The sequence below is a fragment of the Mastomys coucha genome, unplaced genomic scaffold (assembly GCF_008632895.1).
Source record: "Mastomys coucha isolate ucsf_1 unplaced genomic scaffold, UCSF_Mcou_1 pScaffold15, whole genome shotgun sequence".
In the NCBI taxonomy this organism is placed as follows: domain Eukaryota; kingdom Metazoa; phylum Chordata; class Mammalia; order Rodentia; family Muridae; genus Mastomys; species Mastomys coucha.
The window spans coordinates 63964939-63989862 of NW_022196897.1; the positions used below are offsets into that span (position 1 = coordinate 63964939).

The window sequence follows — 24924 nt, forward strand, 5'->3', positions numbered from 1 at the left end:
TCGTAGATAGCTCATTTAGTGAGAGTCATGGTTATGGGAAGTAGTTTAATTCATAGGATTTGTATAGCTGCGAATGGACATGGCAACCTTTTCACGGCTTATATGGAACAGTTCTGCTTGGATCTTTCTTTCTCTAGAGTTCTCAGTACTGCATCTTGTGCAGCTACAGTGGAAGCCACTAAACAGGTGCTATAATTTTCTCACCTCTTACACTCACAGGAAGCAAAAAGATAAGGTTTCACATGAAGAAAATTATACATAATTGAAGTAAATCCTTCCTTAGATTGCAACATAATGCATTGAACACACAACTCCTCAACATACACACACATAGACACACACACACACACATACACCACTGTAAGACTCCTCACTGCTCATATGCAATAATTTTTATTGCTCATTGAAATGAGCCCACTCTTAAAATTAGCCCACATGCAATTTCAGTCATTAATGTGTGGATGATTTCTACATGTTAATAATAAAAAGTTGAAAATGATAACAACACACTGGAAAAGAAATATGTTGCAATGTTAAGACCAGTGAATCATTTTACTTTTTAGTTTCAAATTGTGTAATTATCTGAAAAATAAATCTGATTAATAGTGTCTCCTACACAAGAAAATTGATGTTTGGGATTAATGTGTTATAATGGAGGTTTTCACAGGAGATTTGGTATTAATAGATTATCGTGGATTCCACACTGAAATAACACAGTCACCTTTCCATGGGTAACTTGGATGTGTTCTTGTCTAGTGGCCATGGCTTCTCTAGACCTCAGAACTGTTTCTTGTTCTTTGGCTTTAGCAGTCGCAACTGCTATCGTAGACAAGGCAGTTGTTTCCACTTCCTTTCTCTTCTGATCATTATGGTAAAAGCAAAGTTTAAGTTGCATGGGCTTCAGAAATACAGAGTATGACCCAGCCCCAAAAACACACACACTCCATTCCCCGGCTTGTGGGATGCAAAGATAAGATCTTCCAGGGTTAAATACTCACTTATGTAGAATGACCGAGAGTCACAGAATGCAGCAATGTTAGTTACAAAATAATCTCTAGATGCTTTCCTATATTGCTTTTAAAAACTAAACTAAAATAAATGCTAATGTTCATGCAAATAAGTGTTGAACAAAATTAATTACAAATGTTATAGGGGGGGTGAATACCAAGAGGTGAAAGAAAAATCAATGGTACTCATTCACATATTTACTATATTTAGTTATGAACCTCAATAGAAAAACAGATTAATAATTCATACTATGTAATAGTTAATGGTTTACTAGACATTAGCTTAAAGATGAACTTTTCACATGTGTTAATTCACCTTTTCCTGAGTTATTTGAACTTGATCTCTTTTGGTAGTGATGGCTTCTCTACTTCTTGGTACTAAATCTTGCTCTTTAATCTTGGGCGTGGCAACTATGACTTTGGGTACTACTGTTTTCCTAGTTTCCTTCATTATCTGGTTATATGATTTCAAGAGAAAGGTAAGAAAATGTCAATAAGTTTCATGAGTCTCTAATTAAAAAAAAAAAAAAACAAAGTAACTGGGAAAAGAGGCAGAGTTTTTCCTATTATCCATAGATACTTCATTAAACATCACTGGATTGTCTTGATTATCCATAGTATTTTACTGGCAAAAATAATCAAAATGGGTACAGCTACAAAGAGAAATGGGATTAGAAAAGAAAAACTGAGGCATACATATCCCTTCTTTCTGTCACATACTGCATCTTATAACCTATGCAGAATTCTAATAGGCACTCCAAACTACATAATTCTGTCTTGAATACTGGAGTCTGCCTTTGCAGGAATACATTAAGATGAATTATGATCTATTAGTAGCAATCCAAAGAAAAGCTGAGAGTTAGGAATGAGAGTGAAAGCAAGATGGGTGGTGAAGGGCCGTGAGACTTTGGAGAGAAGTGATGCTTAAGAGCCGTGATGATGTGAATGGCTGCTGGTGACATGATGCACGGGTGGCTTTCACACCAGCAAGAAGTCATCACCTGTCCATGAGTGAGGAAAATTTGATCCTGTTGTATGGCAATCTCTTCTTGAACGCCTACAGCTGCCTCTAGTTTTGTGGACTTGGCGGTGGCAACCACCACCATGGATGCGGCAATTTTCTCAGTTTCCTGTCTCATCTGATGTTGTGGAGTAAAATGAAGATGTGAGTTGCAAAGGGCACACAAGGAATGGTAAGATGGCCAGGCTACATTCAGAATGCTGAAGACTTAGTGATGAGGTAGAAAATGTCACATCCCTGTTCCAGAGGTCTACGTGTGGGCTTACCACCTGCCACTGCTTTTCTGAGCAATAAACATCGCTGCCAAGGTTAATAAATTGTGCCAGGACTGAAAAGGTGACATCTTTGGGCTATGGCTGCTGCTGCTGAATGGCTGAACTCAACAGTCTGCTCTGTTACAATGGTCATAGAGATCCCTATGCTCCAAATCTTGTCTAGCCTGACTCCTAGGCCACATGAAGTCTCTTTTATCCTGAGGACAAAGTAAGGGAAGCCTGGGCAGATGACTCTGGTTAGCCTTTTATCAGTACAATGCTCTCAAAAGAAAGTAGATCAGCCAGGAGCTCTGAGGAGAGCATGGGTTAAAGAATTCAAAATAAAAGTTCCTGTCCCTTAAAGCTTGGTGACAGAGGGAAGACAAGTAGACTTCAGTGTCATCAATCATATGTGTGTGTGTGTGTGTATGTATGTATATTCCTTATTGATATATATGTGTGTGTGTGTGTATGTGTGCATATATAAAATATAGGATATGTCTTCCCATATCCTATATGTTTACTTCAGTGTTTACTACCCAGGAATTATGGGTGCTGTCTTCTCTAATGGGCAACTGCTGCTTAGTTAAAGTGCTTGGGGCTAAGGTGTGTGCATGTGTGTGTCAGCAGGTGTGTATCGATAGGCATGTGTCTCACAAGTGTACAATGGCTAAATGTCCCAATCTGAGGGACTGAGTTACACATACAAAACTGATGTGCTAGTGGCTAGTGGGCCAAAGTGAGGTGCGCCTTCTGTTGATGTATGATCTGAAGTTCAAGGTACTCCCAAAACCGTTCGAGTACAGTTTACATAAACTGCTCACGCGGGTACAGAGCAGTGAATACAAGAGTTCTAACCCTGAACACAGGCAAATAGTAGGAGGAAAAGAGACAAAAGGGAGTCTGGTCTAAAGCCCTGGGTATAATGTACGCACAGCTGATGACTGGAAATGAGCCATTTGTAAAACTCAAAGCCAGACTCACGGTGTCTTGAGCTACTCGTTTTTGCTCTTGGTTTGTAGTAATTTCTCCAGTGATTCTAGTTTCTTGCTCTTTGGCTCTGGCTGCGGAGATCACTACCTTTGGTACAAATGCTTTTTCAGTTTCTTTTCTTATCTGCAATCAATGAATAAAAAACAGAGCCTATTGTTTCCAAATCTACAATGGGGCTACCTCAATATTAGATACAACAAATTAAAAGAGTGAAACTCCCTTTCTGATATCATGAATTAAATCTTCATATCTTAATTAATTCGAGCACATTTGCTCACTCTCTGAGCCATGGAGTAGTCTCTTTAGAGGAAGTGCAATGTTGGATTCAGGACCACTTGTTTTACAGACAGTTGCTATCCACCTTAGCAAGATTTTTTTGTGCCTTCTATAGATGGTCATATGATAATTTAATTAGGTGCTAATTCCAGCAGCTGAAAGTAATCTTATAGCTCAGAATATTACTACAGAAGTCCCAAGGAGTCATTTTGCCTGGCTCCTTATTTTAATGTGAGATCCAAGCATAATTTACAGTCTGCTGCCTTCCTACTCTAGATTGTCTTTTTTTTTCTAACTATGATAATGGTTTTGAATATCAAGGCTTGTCTAAAATGGAGACACAATGGGAAGGCAATTTTGGCATCTATTTTGGTCAAGGTGATGCTCAAATCTGAGCCATGGAAAGATGTTTCGCTTCTTCCATTTGATGTCTAAGGAGTAAGTCCTCCCCACCCTCAGCTATCTTAGCAGGGTGGAAAGGGACTTGAAAATTGACCTTCTCAAATTATCCTATAGACAACTGTCTCCCCCGACCAACAGTCCTATCAAGGGGCCTTCTCCCATGTGTCCCCAAATGCTTTTAATCCAATCTCTCATTACTCAACCTACTAATGTAGGTATGTACGCTATACATCCTATATGAAACACATGTGCTAATGTCCAAGGGTCAGGAAGCAGTGCCAAGCTTTTAATGTAACATATGCAGTGGTTCCTTGCATTCTCCCTTGTTCCACCCACAGCACTTGCTTCATCTTTACAGTTTTAACTCTGCCTGTTCCTATCCACAGCCACATAGCTAACCTACAATCAGTGTAAGGGATTATTAAAAAAAAAATTTTAGATGAGATAAATCTTCATTTTATTTCCAGTAGGAATTCTTAGTGATTCTAAAAGATACTGGTGTCGAGTGCTCAGGAGTAAACATACATGACAGGAGGGTGCTATTTGTGTGAAACTAAGCTTGTGGCTCTGGAATTAACCTGTTTCACAGTAAAAGGTCATCTTATGTGTTGGCACATCGGTGCATTTGCAAATCAAAGATCATTCCCACCTGCTCATGAGTTATGTGAGTCTGCTCTTGCTTTGTCGAAATCACTTCTCTGGTTCGAGATTTTAGTTCCTGTTCCTTGGCTTTGTCGGCAGCAACTACAACCTTGGTTACTGCGATCTTCTCTGCCTCTTTTCTCGCCTGATTTTCATGAACAAAAGAAAGGAGCCATTTCAGTACACACTACTCGGAAGCATACATCAGGACCAAGGTTTGACAATCAACCCACAGGACAGGGGGGCAAAGTGAGAGAGCTTTTAGACTGTAACAGAGCCTGCTTAAATATGAGGTGGCCTGTGACCTTGCATTCATATGGCTTTGCAACCGTGAATCAAAATGTCACGTTTGTTTTGAGGAAAGTAAAAGCCATGGTCCTTCGGGGAAGCTTAGAGAAATCTAATGCCTGCCCTGAAACTGGAGTTTCCATAACTAGCTATGGTGGGAACTGCACTCAGATTCTGACTGGCCTTTTGTTCCATGTCTGCCGGGCTCCCGCAGTCCCTGGATGCCTTGAAAACAGCAGTTAACTTTTGCTCGCCTCACACAGCCCAGGTATTTCTTCTGACCCGGTCTACTCCTGTGATATTTACAGCTTAAACACATTTGATATTTCTAGCCACCTTTTTCTTCAGGAAGCTCTAAAAGCCTGGGCCACGCTGGGTGGCCTTGCGGCCTTCAGCGCTATTTGGTTCAGCAGGGGATTTGAATGTCCAATTACTGAAAGCAGCGTTGAGTCGGGGGCGTTCTAGCACCCCCTGGTGGCCTTGTGCTTACCTGTTCTTGAGCAGGTTGTATATGCACAGCAGTCGTGGTTGTCCTCTGAGCAGTTTGCTCTACAGCACTGATGACTGGTTCTCTCACTCTGGCCATATCAACGGCAGCAACGACAGTCGCAACAGCTGCACTCTTGTCTGTCTCCTGTTTCACCTGTATCAACAAGTACAATGCTTTCTAAAACACCACCCTTGGTAGAAAAATTACAAATCCTTAATGACCAGGAAGAGTGAAATATATGCATATGTAATTACCCATCACTGCCCAGAAAGACAATGTCTGCATCATTAAAATTCATACTTTATGCCAGCCTCACAGAATAGTCTTTGACTCAATGAAAGATGCTTTGATAAAGGACAACCATATTGATTATAGTCTTAGGCCCCTATGCATTTCCTCTTTAACCTGTGCCAGAAACTGGGTCAGAGGAACCAGAAGATGAGATGGAGAAAGGGAAGGGTTCTGACTGTACCTCCTTAGCCCCAGTAGCGACGGCTCCTGCAGCGAATGACGAGCTGGCTGACACACTGGCTGCGGCGCCCACGGCTCCACTGATGGTTACTTGCTCCTGGACACCGTATCTCCCTTCCCACCTCTCCTCTCTTCTGATCTGGGTAGAGCTTGTCATTGTCGTCTCTCTCATCTCTGCCTCAGTCGAGGAGGCCACGTAGCCCTCTTGCTTCCAAGGGGGAGGCACCTCGGGGCCTGTGGCCATGGCAGTGGTCTGAGTCTTGCGGATGAGCAGTGGGGACTTCACAGATCGGATCGGGGAAGTGGAGATCCTTCCCGCTGGAGACACGGACCTGGAAACCCAGTGGCAGAGGTCAGAGCATCGGGGGAAGGCATCCCACCAGGTATAGTGGGCTTTAGACAGTGGCAGCGCTTTAAGGCCCGGTGTTAAAATGTGACTTTCCATAACCTATCTGGAGGGTACATAAGGCACCTGAAAGCAATTTGTTTTAAATCTCATTAAGTCCCATGTTTATCTGCTGTACCCCTGGAAGGGAATGAGACTTAATTCTAAGTAAGCTAAAGATCTGTGTGCCCCGTCTCATTTTCTGGCATTGAGGGGGAAAAACAGAGAGTAAAAGGGTACTTCCTTATAACACAGCCGTAGAAAGGACAGTGTGTTCCCAGCTCCAGTTGGGGAATGAGGGAATATTTGATGGGTCTTATATGGTTTTAGTAACTGAATGCTTGTGCCACTCTCGACTAAAAATAACCCACATTTCCCCCTCCCTTTGTCCTCCCTGCCCGCCTTGTTCCCTCTCCCCTTATCTCTCCACAGTCGCAACCACTTCAGTATCTTGTGAATTTCCAGGTCAGGTGGGAATTCAGCCTTCTTGCTGAGCCTTGCAGAATCGTTTTGGGAACTGGCTGAGCTCTGCAGCAGGGGACTGTTGTTCTAGCCCAAAGTGCTTGTGGTTAACTCTTTTTAATTCCTCTGGGTTTACTTCTATCCTCACCTTCATCTTATTACACTGGGAACTTCCTTTACATAATGTTAGAATTATCTGGTAAATCAGCTACTCTGAAGCCTTTTCATTACATTGATAAAGTGTCTTCTTCCAAAGTAGTTTTCACCGGTTGCCTTTTGTGTGTGGTGTGTGTGTGTGTGTGTGTGTGTGTGTGTGTGTGTGTGTATGCAAAGTGCAAATAGGAGCTATCAAAGGCTGTGGGCACTGAACTCTGACAATGGTAGCCCAAAAGCCAGACTGTTATCGTTAGCAATCTTTCTAAGTACAGATCAACTATCTGAACATAATAGGTTTTTCAAAATTAATTTTCAATTAATTTGTTTTTCCCTATTTTACCGCTTGGTGGCAGTGTTGTTTTACAAATTCTTCACATGGGGACATGTTTATCAATGTATTCTGGCACTTGCTTAGGGTATTTAGTTTACATCAATCATAAATAAAACAATTCCCCCAATTAAGCTGAAGGCCCAGTAATATTTTCTCTAAAATACAGAATAACTTTGCAGAATATTACATCAGCCTGTTTCATCAAGAAACATTTAATCATTTTCTTGTAAAAGGCTGTCTGTGTGGAGGGAAAAGGAAAAACAATTTACGTTTTAGGAAAGAAATTGTAATCAAGCTGAAGGGTGGGCTAACAAATATGCCTCTACCATGAAAAGAAGTTATCTTGGAAATAAAACAAAAACCAGGTTAGAATAGTGTGGAGCCCACGCCCTTGAAGAAAGGGAGAGAGACAGGAGCTTCCTAGCTTGGGCTTGCTTTGTTCTTGCTGTTCCTTGCTAAGTGGGTTTAATTCAGAGGGAGCCTGTGACATGATTAGCATTATGTGAGTGATTAACAGCAGGCTTCAGGTAAGCCCATAACTGTGAAAATCAATGTAATTTGAGCCATTACTGGAAAGTGCTTATTTTTGCACTTACAATAAAAAAAAAAAAAAAATCACTCGGTCACAGCTAGCTACAATGCACCTCGTCCAGTGAAATATGCTGGCTTCATCTACAACAAGAATCGGAATTAAGCCATGGGACATTTTAGGAAGAAGTCTATCTGGGATAACCATTATTTTCTTCACAAACTGGCATTTATATTTTGTAATTATTTTAAAGCAAAATTTACAGACTAAGTAACTGGATCCCTACTAATAGACTCTAAGAAGGCTAAGATGTCTACTGTGTTCCATGGGGGTCAGGAAATATCTGTAATTCTAAATGGCCCTCAGGCTTGAGTATAAAATACAGAAAAGCTGTTATCTCCCAGAGATTACATTTGGCCTGTGTTGTGAGTGATTTCATGGTATACAAACCAGTAGACAGCCTGAGAGTAAACACATTTATATATATATATATAAAATGATAGGTATCATTTTAAAACTGAGCTTTTTGCTATGATTTTTGTGTTAGTTCTGGCCAAATATATTCAATTATTTTTAAGTGACCAAAACAAAAATTAGAAGATATTTAGCATGTTATAATATATTATTTAAACATTCACATCATTCCCCGCATTTTGAAATTTGTACTGCATGATTCTTTTTTCCTATTAGAAATTAGTTGGCAGAACTCCTGAATACATCTGGTAGTCTGCATTGTCCCTATTTTCTGTCCTTTGCTATAAGTCCCTCCTAACTCACCCTCCAGCATTGTGCCTGCGTGGATGGCTTACAAGGTCTTGTTCAGTATAACCCTGCAGCCTACCTAGGCTGCAGACTGCTTCTGGTCTGGCATTGTTCACTTTGTAGCTAGTTGGCGTTCTTTGTGAGCAGGTAGCAACAATGACTCGGCTTTAGAAAGGAGCAGGGCTTCTTTTTCCCCTTCACATAAATGTACCATTTAGTCAAACAATGACCTTGCTTTTTGCCAGAGAGATGTCTTTATTTTTGTTGCGGATCTGCAAACCTATTTTTAAGAGCTCTTCCCCATAAGCATTTCTCCCTGTCCTTTTCACTTTTAGCACATGCTTAATTCATTTATTTGTATGTCTGTGTGTGTGAGTGTGTGTGTGTGTGTGTGTGTGTGTGTGTGTGTGTGTGTGTGTGTGTGTGCAGGTGTGTTGAGGTTAGTGGGCAGCTTCTGGAAGCCAGTTCTTTCTGTCCACCAAGGATTGATCTCAGGTTGGTGGTGAGTGCCATTGCCAACCAAAACATCTTGCTGGATTCCTTTTAGTTTTTTAACCTTAAGATGCCACTTATTTTGTAAATCATATGAGGCTGAAGTCTGGGTTTGCCTTCCTAAAAGAAATCTAATTGGGCCAGTCTTATTTGTGAAGTAAAATACCCTTCCCCTTGATGAAAAAACAAATTCCCTGTACACTTAAATCTATGTCTGTGCTCCTAATCTGTCTGTGTTCTTAATGTGAATGGGCTGGTCTGTCGCTCTCCTCTGTCACTCTCCTCTTTACATAGTTGGGTCTCAAATATAGGTCCTCACATGTGCCTGTGAGCAGTCTTCCATGAGGCTCTACCTTAGGCCCATCATCTTATTTTGATCACAGTGGCTTTACAGTGATTTGGAAAAAAAATTTTTTTTTTTAGGTCATCTATCTCATTATGGCACTTTAGTTTTCTTAGCAAGAGGTCTTGATCTATATCATTTAAAAAATTCATTTGAGTTGATTAAAATAGACTTTTTGTGTGTGTGTTCAGATTTTGTAGAGTTCTTAGCTCATCATATTAAAAGCCTCATCATAGACTGAATCCCAATGTTTCAGTTGCCATGGGTAATTTGTATTTGATTGTATACTTTCTGAGCGCTGGTGATACAGGCTCACCTTAGAAAATACCTACATTTTAGCTAAGAGTAGAAACCCACTTTACTTTTTTAGAAAACTAACATAAACATATGGAAAATCTTTAGAAGGTTTTGCTTGCTATTTGAGAGGATGAGCATTTTGGATAGTGATTTTCTATTTCCTGGGGATACCTTCAACTGATGAGCTCATTGATTTCTTCCAAAACACTTCAAATCAGACTGGCTGTGATTTCCTTTACTTAATGGAAGACACAACTAAGACTTTGGGAAGGCCTCCTACCTTGTTCAGCTCTGGTTTCTTACCAAGAACATTGGGGAATGACATTTTTTCAGGAGTTGAGAATATTTAATGAGATAACAAACACATGGGAGCTTAACACAGAGGTGATAAACCATATATCATAGTGGTTATTATATTATTAAAGCTATCTCTGGTCCAACTATAAGCAAGTAGTCTGGATATTTGACATCAGGGAGATTTAATTCTAAATTCTGCATACTTCTTACCCCTACCCTCCTTGCCACGTTCTGACTCCAAATGCGAATTTGTTGAACGGACTGAAAATAAAAATTCTGAACCAGAGTTTATAAATTTCCACAGAAGGTGAGGATTATAAAGCTCACATCTGAGGATCTCTTCGGTCTTTTTTTCCACATGCTGCTTTTCTGATTGCTTAACATTTAATCGTAAAAATGCATAAACTACAGAGTCTCACGAGAGAAGGCTTACCTGACTGGAGAAGGGGTCGGTGCCCGCACGTGTCTGACTGGGGAGGGGGAGTGTCTTATAGGTGATGGGGACTGTTGTCGGGCCAGCTGTGCTTTGGCAGCAATGGAAGGTGGTGTTGGAGACCTGGACTTCGGCTTAGGAGGTATCCTGGGAGGTGTTTTATGTGGCAGCTGTCCAGTGGCACCGTCTATGACCATCTCAACTGTTGCGATTGATCTGGCATCAAAGTGGGCTTCAATCTTCTGAAAATCATGAAAGTAGAAGCCATGGTGAGTTGGAAGAGCCAGGGAAACAAGAACTGGGAAGGCAGGGCCTGTTTTATAGGAAAATTACCTTTTCAATCCGGGTTTGTCTTGTTTCTGAAATCTGAGCAGTCGAGACGATTGTCTTTGTCTTTTTAGCAGGTACTACTTCTTCACCTGCAGAAATGCAAAGATGAGTGTTTTAGGAGGGAAAAACCATGATTTTTTTTTTTTAAAGAGTCCATTAGTTGGGACTCGAAAGTCATCACAATTTCCTGTGTGTAACAGTAGGAAAACTGTAGCAAGTTGTGGCTTTTGTGTGAATATAAATTAGATTGAAAAATAGAAAATGTGTTTTAGAAAAGAATTTCTTTGGATTACTTATTTAAATATCCCATTGTTTGCCAACAACATGCAGATGTACACTACGTAATTGACATGTGTTCTGGTTATCACTGCAAACTGTAGCGAGCTTCAAAGTTGAAGTCTTAGAACCCTCGGCCAGAGACCTTCCACTAGAGGTAGGAAAGTCAGCTTTGATCTTAGCTCATGCTAGCACCCCCAGGTCAGCCATATGGGGGAGCCAGGCAGAACCTTGACCCCAAATGCTCCCACCCTAGGCCTCCCCTTCTCCTTCTTAGCCTCTACCACATACCTTGAACCACCAATTCTGCAGTGGAAGTAGCTCTTCCAACGCTGTTGGTGGCATTTACAGAATAGGTCCCGGAGTCTTCAGGGTATGCTTCCGCAATCAGTAAGCTGTAGAGGTCGCCTTCTTGAGAAATTTGGAAATCAAGGGAGCTCTGGATTTCGGCTCCATCCCGGTAGAACTTCACCACAGGTGTAGGGATTCCAGTCACTCTCACTTGGAGTCTCACTTGGCTTCCTTGTCTCACAGTCATGCTCTGCAGCCGTTGACTGAAGTTGGGTGGTGCTGTCTCGGCTGCCAGGGGCAGAGAAGAAAATGAGGCCAAAGCAGGGATGGACTCACTGATCCAGCATCCTTGACATTCCTTGAATCCCAACTCTCCCACTCAGAGGAAGACAGCTAGAAGGCAGCAGGAGCAGGAGGCTCCCCTGCCCACAATTCAATTTCAATTGCTTTGTTCTTGTTAGCAGCTCAAGGCTACCAGGATTACTTTTTAATTTTTCAGTCATGTATATGCACATGTGAATGAGCTTGTGAGTGCCATATGTGTGCAGGTGTCTGTCCATAGAGACCAGAATACCCTAGAACTGGAGCTACAGGCAACCCCATGGGTACTGGGAACCACACCCTGGCCCTCTGTAAGAGGAGTAAGCCTCTTAATGGCTCAGCTCTCTCTTTAGCCCTTCATGTTTTACCCCAAAACCTAGATGTTGCTGTACCATTCCAGACCTTTCTGGCCCTTCCAGTCCCTGACTCTTGCCTTTTGCTAAGACACTAAGGTACGTTTTTTTGGAAGCTACTTAAAGTCACACTGAAGTAAATTCCCATTGAGTGCAGAACTTACTGAATCATTCAAGTTTAATTCAATTAAAAAAAATCCTCCAACTAGATTGATATTAAAATGACCAAAATATTTACTTGCATTTAAAATGTTAACTCCACTCAACAGTGGAGTGGGCCTTTGTGTTACCTAGGCTACAGAAAGAAAGAAGGCTTTTTTGGTTAAAGCCTTCTTTTATATTAAGAGAAAAATTTCCTCTATAATTTCTTTTTAAATTGTTTAGCAATTTCATACATTTTACATCAAATGTATCTCCTACTCCCTCCTCTTCCACTAGTACCCTTCTTCTAAAGAAGGCCTCCTAGTTTTCTGTCTTTTTCTGTGTGTGATACACTGAGTTTAACTGGGGTTTCTGGCCTAGGCATGAGTGGGAGGTTATATGTTGATCAAGAGCATCTGATCAGCAGCTCCACTGCTGGAAATAGTGAAACTTTCTCTCTAACTACCATTAACTGCCAGTACTTCCTCAAGGAAGGATATGCCCATATGTGCTTCCAGCACCTTTGATGAAGTGTTGGGGTTAGCCCATGTGTTTCTAAGGTACTGTACTTCCTCCAGCTCTGAATTTTCTGAGTGCACATAAAGCTCATTCCTAAGCAACCTGGTGTGCTTTCTGTCAAGGTCATTTATGACCATGGAACATATTATTACATGTATTACATGACATGATAGAGTTCAGACAATACATTGCTGTGTAATAAGCAGAATAACTCTTGTTCTTCATGTTTGCACATCATAGTAAGTACTGAAGGGTGGACAAAACCCACTGAGGCAATTGGAAATGGCTTTATGGGAAAGTGGTGTCATATATTTGAATGAAAACATTTGGCCTTTTCTGAGTAAGTTTACTATGCAGTATTTTCAATGCCTGCCTTATGGCCTGCTTACATCAGAATTACGGCAATGCTCGTTAAAGTGGAAATTCCCAGTGATTTCCAAAATATTCCCTATTCCTTGCTAACTTTATGGTAAGGCTCTAAACTCTCTACCACCTGAGGAATATGGTTTTTAGTGTTTCTTCAAGATACTTTGAATATGTGATATGTACACAGACCCTGCTTCTGAGATGCTTTCTGCTTCATCTTTAAGAGGATGGAATTGCACAACCAACACAATGGTGATGGTTCATCCTATGTATCCTTCTTCAGCTAGGAAGTTGTCTCCTTTGTGCTTATAGCTCTGTCTGGACTTCTGTCCTGTACAGGAGATAGATGCCGTCTTGCCTGGCTGATAGGCTGGTCCCCAACAACTAACCTGTCACAAGAAGCTCAGCAGTACTAGTCGCTTGTCCAGATCCATTGGTGGCTCTCAGGGAGTATCGTCCACTGTTGGCTTTAGTCACGGCGGGGATCATCAATCTAGCGCGGCCATCGCTAAAGGAGATCTGCACGCCGGGCAGAGTGGAAGTTGAAATCACCTGGCCATCCCGAAACCAGCTCACCTCAGGAACTGGGGAACCTGGAAGGCAAGCAGAGTCATCTTTAGGTTGGAGTGGGCATTGTCCAGTCCCCTCTGCTCTCTCATCAAGCCTTTGCACCAGCCTCGCAACTAGCCAGAGTGGAGCCCCATTTAGTGACAGCAACACCATGACAGTTGTATGATAGACATGTAAAACTGTGTGCCGTTTGTGGCAGTTTACATAGAGTCCTGCCCCTTCGTTTTATAGGGTTTGGGGTGCACTGAAGTTTCATCATATTTCCAAGGTCTCTTGGCTATCAGTGGTACAAATTTGGGTAGAACTATCATTATCTTCTATCCTCTGGTCAGGTCTCTATCTGATTTAGTTTAGTAGACGTCATTAAAATAACGAGAGGGGTCCCTAACCATAGAGAGCTTCAGAAACTGTGAAGGAGAGAGTGATGGTTGTCATCTCAGAAGGCATGAGGCAGCAAGGCCATCTTACAGCTCTGCCTCAGGACGGGCCCCTCCTCTCCTGTTTCAGGGACACTGTCCAGCATGTCCTTGCAAATGTCACTGAAGCAAAATGCCCTCACAGAGACAAGCTGTTCCTCATGTTAACCAAACCAGTCTTTCAGAACAACATGTAAAGTTGGAGTAAGGAGAGGAAAGCCAGATTCTCTTTACCCACTGCACTGATACCCATGTATCAGTGGTTTCGTGTTTTATTAAAATCTAAATGTGTTCAGAATTGGGAAGGCAACTTCGGGGAAGGTTTATTTTGCATCTGACATAAATGATTGCTGTCCTTGAGACAGAAGGAGATGGCATTAGCAGGTTCCTATGTGGTCCTTACACAAGCTGACCTCCCATGATGGGAGAGGGATGTTTATTAGACTAATTTGAGAGTGTCAAATGTCATCTGTGACGTATTTCTAAGAACTTGAAGGCACATAATTAGAAGGAATCGAGGCTATGAATATGTTAGCTCACTATTAACACAAAGGAGAAAATCCCCACAGACACCATGTGTGTTCTGCTCAGTTTAGAAGTTACAGAGGATTTGAAGAAAAATAAGTTACATCATTTGGGAGTCAGAGTTTGTCATGCAAGAGGAAAACTGAACTAACTTCCATCAGTAGCAAATGAGGGATGAGTGACGTCATGAAGTTTGTGCAAAGCGTTACACAGTATGTAAGACTCACACATAATACGGAACAAGGAAATGGAAAGAAAACTTTAGTTAATATCTTTATTACAAGCATATATTTTAAAAAGATTCACCACAGGGATACATTGAATTATGAACTAATGATGGATATCAGTTAATCCATATAACCTTATATGACCAGTTATATATGGAACTATAGAAGAAGACAGGTTGATTAAATCATTTTGAAATTATTTACAGTATAGTTTATAGGCAAGGCTCCCTTGTTATACATCATGCAATGTCTAGAATCATCCCTAAACCAAGGGATGGAGAAAAAAGAAATGGGTGAAATTCCTTTTAAATAAATAGGGAAAATGTTTGTACCCTTTGAATATAAAGACTAAAGGGAGAAATGGTATTATGTCTTGCCATTCATTACAAAAGGGAGTTCTTTAATTTACTAGGATAATTTAATAAAAATTAAAAAACAATAAAATAACTATAATGAGTAGTCACTGTGTCTGCTCCTATGGAAAGTTGGGATGAATTTTATATATATACAAATATGTATATATATATATATGTGTATATGTGTGTATTTATAATATAGTATAGATTTAATACAATATAACAATACATTAAATTATATAAACTTATATATTAGTACATTTAATAATATATGATATATAAAATACATATTTTATATATATAAAAAATTGAGGTGCACAGATTACCTACCAAGAAGCTCTGTCACTGAATTGCACAGCACTAGGGTTCTAGTCTGTCAGGCTGGTTCTACCCTGAACCCAAATATAGAATGACCAGATTTGATCCTTCTTAGTTGCTGGATTCTGACAGCAAATTTTAACCTAATGCTAATTATTTTTGCTTTTGTAGAATTATAAATATGAATAAAACATTTTCAAAACATTTTTAAGTCATTATATTGTCAGCATCCTGTAAATGGTGTGCCCTTAAAATGACCTTTCCATAATGCTCTGCCAATTTTACATAGTAAAAGCAGTGTTTAAACTGGGTTTCAAGACAAAAAACAAAGTTTGTGTATTGGAGGAGGCAGGTGGAACGGAAGGCCTACATAGCGCTTACCACTAACGTGAGCCTCAAAGGTTGCGGTACTACCCTCCAGTACCACAACACTTTGTAACGGCTGCGTAAACGTCGGTGCTTGAGTCATCTTTTCAGGCACTCTGGAAAGAAAAAGAAAAACCAGTAAGAATATTGATGCTTTGGGCCCCTCGGCATCTTCTTGGTGGAGACAGACGTGTATTTCTCCAAATGGATTAGTCCAGTATGTGGCCCCTACAGCAATGGGAAGCCTTCTCCTGGTGCTTACGCAGTTGGCCTTTGAGCTAATTTAAAGGAAATGAACAGGGGATTGGGGGGAGTTGGACAGGCAGAGCAAGGAGTGCCCCCTAGTGGTCAACGTGGGAATATTCAATCATACCAGCAATGAATATTCAGGTTGGGTCAGAGTGAAAGGGGAAACCAAGCTAGAACATAGGAGCAGCCAAGGGATTTCAGAGACACGATATGACAAATGAACCATTGTATCAGCACAGCATGTAAGAGACAATGACATAAGCAGTTCCCTCCCCAGCAGTTCTCATGCACAGTGCCAGCATTTTATAAAATGACCTTGCTTCAGGCTCTATCCCCTCACTTAAAAATCACTGCTCAAATGAAAAATCTGTACTTTGCAAGCAGTTTGCCAACTTGAAAAGTGTTGGCAAGTGTTTTCTCATCCTCAAGCTTTTTCCCCTCTTTCTGACAGCATAAGGAGCTTTCCACATCCGAACATTTCTGTGCATTGTATGCAATGGCACAATTAATGCTGCGGAAGTAATATTCAGGAAGAATATCTAAGAGGCCAAAATTTATTACAAGTCTGAAAGAAAAATGCTGCCTTGAGTTCTTCACATGGATGGAGCCGTGTGTGGACTAAATAATGGGAGGCTGGTGGGAACTGTTCACGGGAATAAAAAGACCCCCGTTTTATTATGTGAAATATTCAACAACAACCAAAAAAATGAATACAATTTGCAGTTAAGTTCTTTTGTAAGTGGAAGAAAGTATTTCATCTACCATTTTCGGAGACTTTGTGAGAAAATTCTTATGCATAAATACCTAAGGAGTCACCTTGAAGCAAAACAATGTTCTGACAGTAAAGGGCAGGTTCTGAATTGTCAATTGCCTCATTATTATCTTTCACAACATTCTTTGTTCACTAAATGTTACAGTGCAATATTCTTCTTAGTCCTGTAACTGATTTTTTTTTTTTGAGACAAAATTCACACCCCATAAAAATCCAGATGTCATCATCCAAAAGTTTTCAGGAACCATATCTCAGGAACTCTGGCTTCCAGCACATTATCTTTCAGTGGAACACATTTTATGTCTAATTTTTTCTGTCTACAAGCCAGTGTATTTTCAAAAAAATAGCTATCTCCTTAGATAAACCATGTATAATTATGTATTTATCTAATAATGGGCATTTACAATTTGTAATCTAATCCCAGGAAGATAGGGAATCAAAGTGTATTTAGAAATTAAGAATCTTTTATTTCTTACCCTTTTCAGCATTAACATTATCTCACACCATATAATTGGATTGTGGGTTGAATTAAAATGCATAATGAGATCTGGAATCTTCTAGAAAGCAATTCTATAGCTTCATTGAAAACTTATAAAATGTTGAGAATTAAGTGGCCTAGCTGGGTTTGATATTCTTATTGTCTAGGAAGACTAAATTTGTTTCTCTGAGCACTTGCTTCTCAGAGGCCTAAGGCTGAAGGCATGCATCTGAAATGTCACACTCCCAAAATAAACCATCCAGCTTGACTGACAGCAGACAAGTGTTCTGCCACGGTCTGCAACAGATACCTCAGCAGTTGATTCCCTTAAAAAGTCATCGGGTGTAGTTGATGCCACATGGGTTTTCTCTGAGCTATTCTTGGTCTGCCTTGCTTTATCACCAAGTCACATAACCTTGTACATTCTCAGCAGACAAGTGTGCCAAGGAAGCAAACATTTATGCCCCCATTTCAGACCCCTGGTTCTAGGACATCCCACACATTTTTAAAATCAGATGGTTGACTATGGTCGTGGGCATAAACACTTGATTCTTTTCTCTTCCTTCCTTCCTTTTCTTTCTTTTTCTCTTTCTTCCTTCCTTTCTTTCTTTCTTTTAGGAAAATGTACACTTCAAAGGCAACTTTAAAATGCAGACTCACACTGTAGGCCAGCAAGATGAAACCTTTAACAGAAGGCATTCGTTGCTCAAATTATCAAACAGTAACCAATCAGAAAGAGCTCTAGGAGTCAAACAAGCTGGTTCTCACTCACCTGATTTCTCAAGAGTGCCCAAAAAGGGTGGGACCAAGCCCAAGGTTGCTTCTGAAACGACGTCCTACGTAGAGTTGGTTTTTCCAACCATCTCCGACATGAATCGGTGAGCCTCTAACCCTCCAAACAAAACCACACAGTCAGGACTGTGTGGTTTTGTTTTCTATGCAATCCCTACACCCGAGGCGAGGTGGGAATGCGCGACTGCTCCAGAGCCAGGGGCTGGCTGGCCCTTATATTCCCCAGATCTGCTGACAGCCTAACATCCTCAGAGCCCAACTCCGTGATTGGCTCTGTTAGGAAGGCATGATGGGAGAGGACCTATTTGGGAGTATCACATACCACCTGTTCCTCTGATTGGCAGTGCTAAATTTAGCCTTTCAGAAGAGGCTTTACCAAGGAAATAGAATTGTATTTTAACAACGACCTCACTGGGGCTCAGAGACAAGAGTGTTTGTTGCAAACGTGAAAAAAAAAAAATTCTACCCAGGTGGAACTGAAGCCGGAATGGATAAAACTTGTGGACATTCATAGATCTAAAACAATCCCGAACTTGAGCCTCATGCCCTGTGAGTCAGGCTCCACTTCTGTTCCCTGCCCTCTAAACCCAACCAAATGGACCTGTCAATCATGACAGCTGATGAAGTAATTTATATCACACATAGGTTTCATCTTCTCTGAAGACGAGGTTTTGATAAACCTTGCATTTGAAGAGAACCCATTTGTCCTGTTTGTTCTATAGAACAGCCATGCCAGTGTCTGTGAGTTATGTGTGCAACAGACCTGCAGGAAATAACACCCAAAGACAAGGTCTGCATAAGGCTTCGATTTAGTCCGTGTAGGACAGTGCCTTTGCTCTTGTTAGAGTTCATTCTTGCCTGCCAGGAATATTTCCCAGTACCCACGGGCGCCTTGCTGAGTGGGAAGTCTGAGTTTCAACCATCCATAGGGCTCTTTTCCTTGGTGTAAGATTAGTACCAGGGTAAGCTACTAATCTCTGCAGCTTGCTGTCACTAATGGAAAGTGTTTAGGGCATGATATACTTGCTATTTTAGGAGTGAATTTAATTTCAAGCAAGAGATAGTTCAAATACAAAAGATCACATGAAATGGCCTTTGTTGTGGCTCAACCCAGAGATTTGTAAAATTCTGCTCAGAGCAGAGAAAATTGACTCATTGATAAAGGAAAGACACTTTTATCAATAAAAGAGACTTAAAAAATTTAAATTTTAACTTAGGCTTCCTTATGTTTGTAATAAAAATGTTCCCTGTTGTGGGATAAATTGGCCTTGCAGTAGACTTGGAACTTTTTGAGCCTTTTCAGTCTCCTGGTTACCTACAGAGTGATAGTTCATTAACATTTAACAGCTTCAATTTACCAACAACTGGCTCCGTGCAGCTCTGATAACAAGCTGACACCACCTTGTCCTTATTTAAACAGCTATCTCCTTCACCTAAGTGCTGCTGTCTGTACTGGAGTCGCCATGCCCAACCCCCACCAGACTGCTATAACTCATTTTCATCCCTGTCTTCCCAAATGCTCAGTTTCCTGTTGTGTACCTTGACAATGACTCCCAACCAGAGACCTGTTAAAGGAAACATGTCAGTCATACTAGACAATAAATGAGGTTTTTGTTTGGGGCGCTCAATAATTTGCTATTTGTTTAAAATTCATTTGTGCATTTACTTCTCTCTCTCTTCCTTTCTCTCTCTCTTCCCCCCCCCCCCTCTCTCTCTCTCTCTGTGTGTGTGTGTGTGTGTGTGTAGCATACATGTTTTGAATCTGGAGTATATCAGTGTCGTGTCATGTTTACTGGGGGCAAGTCAAGCCATTTTAGTTCTGGAAACTATAGCTAACAATTGAATAGAGATCTGGAGCTTGTGTTCTGTCGAATTGAACCCAACACAATTCAAAGCAGCAGATAAGCCATGAAATTACATTGTATACTGCAAACATAAACTCATGTATGTCTCCTCTTGAGCTGCCTTGAACTTTCTAGACCTTTGAGTATTGTTAAGATACTTGTCTTTGGGTGCTCATGTTTATAGAATGCTCCGAGTTAAGAAAAGGAGAGCGAGAATAAAGAAGGAAAAGGGAATCAACAAACACTTACTGCTATGAAAAGAGGCAAGGTGACTGATTTATAAACAGTATCAGATTGTGTATAGCACCACCATAAGCATTAGCTTTTTCATTAAGTATGGCATAGTTGGAGCCTAGCAAGCCAGCCTATTGGAAATGAGCCACTTCTCAGACTGAGGAGTTTGCTGATGCTGTAAGATCTCCATTTAGTATCCTGACTGGGGAGTCACACAGATAATCCCAAACAGCTGCTAATTCAAATATAATGCCTACTTAGTTTTGGAATGTGTGGCATGATTCTCCCTTTGAGCATCATAGTCAATGTAATTTAGTAAATATTTATTAAACACATGTTCGATGCTGAACACTTTAAACTATTATGATTTACAGTCTTGTCAGTCTTTACTGGACAAATATGGACTGGGCGGTGACTTTGTGCCTAGCCCTGTGCTAGAGGTCTGACGTCCCCTCAGAGAAGACAGCCTCCTTTGGTAAATTCCTATGGAAGAAGGTCTTCACAGACAACTGATCAACACTATTCGGTGACTGAGCCAGAGGTTAGAGCATCTGCAAGCTCAAATGGCTTCTCACTCACCACCGTGGCTGCTTTCAGACTTCCTTTGTGTTACGCAGAACCAATCACGATAGTTCCGTCTTACTGACTTCATTTGAGAAGTAGGTCCAATTTTAATGCTTAATACAAGAGTATCTAAGGGAAACAAGCAAAATTAGTGTCTCTTATACTTCGCTAAAAATATATATTTGTTAAATATATATTGTTACTGGTCATGGGATCATCGTTATTTGTGGGATACAAAAATCTGTCCCCCCCAGAAGTCTGCACTTTAGTAAAGCCCAGCGGTGTGTGTTCACACAGCATCTGCATAATCCCTCCCACACTCACATAATGCCAACATGCAAGCGTGGACGCAGAGCTTTTTTTCCACAAGGAAGCAGGAGAAAGGAAGTTCAGGAAGTGTGTAGGGAAGGAAATGCTGTGTCCAGCGGCTTGTGTTCATGTGTGCCTTCTGTAGGTGACAAAGTCAGATAAGCCATGTAGGGTAGGAGAGAGGCAAGAAATTGTTGCTTAAAATTTAAGTGAAGATTGTCTCTTCAACAGCAAGATTGAAGGAGTCAGTTTCTATCACTCTTCACTCTATGCTAGTGGCCAGCCCCATGTCTAATATACTAAAACCAAAATTATCATTTTATACACATTCGACACTTTTACCAAAGTAAGAAATCAGAAAGTATAATTCTTCAGTTTCTCAACAGCCTCCACTGCAGGAGCTGAGTGGAGGGGGTCCTGCCTTGACTCTCAGTGGACTATAGGCAACCTGAGTCTCTGATTTGCCTGTTGTGGGTTGTGGATTATAATATCCATTTCAAAGAACTGTCAGGAAGATTAAATGACAGAAGGACGTGGCAGTGCCAGGACAGTGGGAACCTGACACACGATGGTGTCCAGTTGTTCGGTTCCTGTTGAGCATGACACAAGACAAATATTTCCGGTGCTTCCCAACACTGATTTGATCAGTAGCTAACCATCTGATTAAATATGGAAGAGAGTGTATTCTAATAAATCTTTGACCACTCAAAAATGACTTCACAGCAACACAGAATGTCCTTCTCCCAAAGGACTTCAGAAGGTGACATGACATTTAAATGGTGATTAAAAGAGAACCCAAGCAAAAATCAGAACCTTGTGGAAGAAATAAACTAGGTTTCCGGAGACCCGAAGCAGAAACCCATAAGCTAGGTCAGACCAACTGTCAGTAGACACTCACTGGAGACAACTAATATTGCCATCAAGTAGCAAGATTCCTCATGATGATAGGAGGTGACTGGGTTCATTTTATCTAGGGGCAACTATACATACTGCACCTGAGATTAAGGACTCCGGACAGAAATTATTTTTTGGGGGGTGAAAAATACATTTTGGTCTGACACAAAGAAACCTGCAGAAATGAAAATAATGGGTTTATCAAATGCCTGTAAAGACAGACATGCAAACCAGTCCACTGCATTTAGGGTGGGTACACGCCAACAGAGTTCTTTAACTCAGGAGAGGATCTTCCAAAACCGGAAGAATGCAAAGTGACCTTGACTGCATTGCTAGAGTCTCTGAAAACAAAGGGACGCTTAGAGAAGTGTTTTTTTCCTTTTTCAAGCGAGTCCTGAGTGTGTCTCCCAGTGCCAAGGACTAGAGGTGCTAAACACCTGAACATTCTTCACCTGATGTTAGTTAAAGTGAGAGCTCTGAAGCAAAGCAACGAGATTAAAAAAAAGCCAAACGCCTGGGAGCAACTACTAATTGCTCAGGAATGCAGAGACAGGGGTGGGGGGTGGGGGGTGGGGGGTGGCTACAGGTTGGAATAAAACAGAGCTCACAAGGGAAAGCTGGGGTTGGCTGTTTGCATCGCATCCAACAACAGAACTGGTTTTATTGTTGTTGTTTTTAAAGATTTATTTATTTACTTTATGTGAATACACTGTTGCTCTCTTCATACACACCCAAAGAGGGCATCAGATCCCACTGCAGATGGTTGTGAGCCACCACGTGATTGCTGGGAATTGAACTCAGAACCTCTGGAAAAGCAGTCAGTGCTCTTAACCTCTGAACTATCTCTCCAGCCCCCTGGGGTATTTTTTTTTTAAATAAATATAGAAAATATAAGAGAAATGAAAATAGAAAGGCAAAACCATACCAACAACATAAAATGACTGTTCTAGTTTTTTTTTTTTTTTTCTGAAGCTAGTAATTGAGAGAGAGGAGAGGAGAGGAAAAGGGAGAGGGGAGAGGAGAAAGACAGGAAGAGAGAGAAAGAGAGGGAGGGAGGGAGAGAGAGAAAAATATCTGGATTATATAGGGAGGAGCCCCTGGGCTGGAAAGTTCAAGGTCAAGGGTAGGCCAGATATACCAGGTAGGGATTGAGGGATGCTGGGAGAACCTGGAGGCTGGGTCTGCTTTGGTATATAAAATATGCACCTCAGTCCTGTGCCCTGCCCCCTCCAACCTCCTCCTCCAAAACCAATCATAAATAAACACAGGCCAAAACAACCTGGGGGAGAAGGGATTTGTTTCGCTTACAGGCTATCGGTCCATCACCCAAGGAAGCTGGAGCAGGAACTGAAGCAGAGACCCCATAGCAACTTTGCTTACCTGCTTGCTCCTCCTTATGGCTTGCTCAGCTTACTTTCAATTACAACCCAGGACCACCTGTCCAGGTCAGGCTGAGCCCTCCCACCTCCCGTGTTAATCGGTAATCAAAACAATGTTCCACCAATGTGCTTACAGGCCAGTCTAAGGACACAATTTTCCAGATGAGGTTCTCTCATTTTAGGTACCTCCAATTTATGTCATATTGGCAAAAAAATGACAGTTTCCATTGGAGAAGGTCACCATTTTTTCTGGAGTTGCTTTGTTATGTTGGTGAGCAGTTGACGAAGTAGACAAAAAGTAAAAACAAGGAAACAAACAAACAAACTGGATGCCTTCCATGAAACACGAAACTTGAATTTTCAACAGAGGACAATATGCTAGCTTCCTTGGGAAGAATAATGAATTTAAAATATGTGAGTCAAATTTAATGACCTAATTGATAATATTGATATTATTGTTAGATTTTTTTTTTATGAGATTCAAGGACATAGCCCTTGAGGTAAATTCCTAAATATGACTAAAGGACGGATTAATGAGACTCATGCCATGTTTAAGAAGTTAGGAATAGAAGTGGGGCTTCTTCTTGATCAATAGCAAAAATCTATGTACAAATGATCATTAGTAGGTATCACCTCTCTTAGGCTTCATTTGTAGAAAGTAAAGCTGAAGGCTAAGTTCGTACTCTGACTGGTACCCTGGTGTTCTGGATAGTTACTTGAGAAGTGATTACCGTAACCTTCAAACAGTTTACAAAAGCTCATGTACCTATTATTATTTATTTATTTATTTATTTATTTATTTATTGCAGCCTCCAAATTTTCCCATGGGCCTTGACAACAGGCAATGCTCATTTCAAAGTGACTTATGGTTTTCAAAGTAATCTCAGTTTAATTATACTCAGATAATTATAGTCTTGCACTGTAGAATATTGGTGTTAGCATGCTTTTTGTTTGTTTTGTTCTCTTTTGTGAAAGAGGAAGGCATCCAGAGAAGGCCACATGAAGGTTAAATCTGCCCTTGAAATGTGTGACACAAATTCAGCTGATGTAGAGAGTGAAGGTCCAAGCTACACAATGTTTCAGTATGCCTGAGGGAGAGGATCTTTGAAGAAGTCATGCTTTGTCTCTGATGTTAGAAACCATGTGACCCATTTCCTGCCTATTTTTCTAAACCTTGTTTCTTGGAGACAGGGTCTTGCCAGATAGTTTAGGCTGGTCTGGAACTTGAAGTCCTCTTGTTCTTTCTCCCAAGTACTGGGATTATAAATGTGCACCAACATGACCAGTTTCTAAGACTTTTAGATGAAGGACTTTAGGGGATGGTGTTTGGCAAAACGAGCAGGATTTTCTGCTAGATAAAGAAACTGAGAGGATTAGTTAGTTTAAATGTTTGTTCTTCTGAATATCAATACAATCAATTCTTGGGGCTCAGGTTTAGGTTGGTCTATTGCAATGTATTGTAATGCTAAGTTCTGTACTTGAAGGTCAAAGCCTACAAGTGACTTCTGTTAACAAGCTTTTGTTTGGCAAACCTTGTTCCTCGATTTAAAACTATTGGTTAAATAAATTGGCTACAGCCAATTACTGGAAGGATATAGAGGTGGGTAAGTAAGAAGTAACCTGGTTGGAGGAGGAGACATCAGGAGGAAAGAGGAAGAAGGAGAAGAAGGAGAAGAAGGAGAAGCCACCATGAGGGGAGATAG

At 40.9% G+C, this 24924-nt stretch overlaps 1 protein-coding gene across 21 annotated transcripts in view; it reads right to left on the bottom strand.

The window, feature by feature from the left end:
- Window positions 1-18187, bottom strand: part of Ttn (titin) — a 269568-nt gene extending 251381 nt beyond the window's left edge. For 18 of the 21 annotated variants that reach the window (XM_031370731.1, XM_031370722.1, XM_031370738.1 and 15 more), the window contains exons 1-12: window positions 17978-18187; window positions 15722-15822; window positions 13318-13521; window positions 11229-11516; window positions 10665-10750; window positions 10332-10573; window positions 5846-6176; window positions 5374-5526; window positions 4603-4740; window positions 3267-3398; window positions 1324-1461; window positions 722-859 (exon numbers count right to left, since the gene is read on the bottom strand). In XM_031370731.1, coding sequence (XP_031226591.1) covers window positions 722-859; window positions 1324-1461; window positions 3267-3398; window positions 4603-4740; window positions 5374-5526; window positions 5846-6176; window positions 10332-10573; window positions 10665-10750; window positions 11229-11516; window positions 13318-13521; window positions 15722-15809 — 1938 coding nt within the window. In that variant the 5' untranslated portion in view covers window positions 15810-15822; window positions 17978-18187. The remainder of the gene's footprint in view (window positions 1-721; window positions 860-1323; window positions 1462-3266; window positions 3399-4602; window positions 4741-5373; window positions 5527-5845; window positions 6177-10331; window positions 10574-10664; window positions 10751-11228; window positions 11517-13317; window positions 13522-15721; window positions 15823-17977) is intronic. The other 3 variants (XM_031370730.1, XM_031370732.1, XM_031370735.1) reach the window with 3 other exon arrangements.
- Between the last annotated feature and the right edge of the window lie 6737 nt (window positions 18188-24924).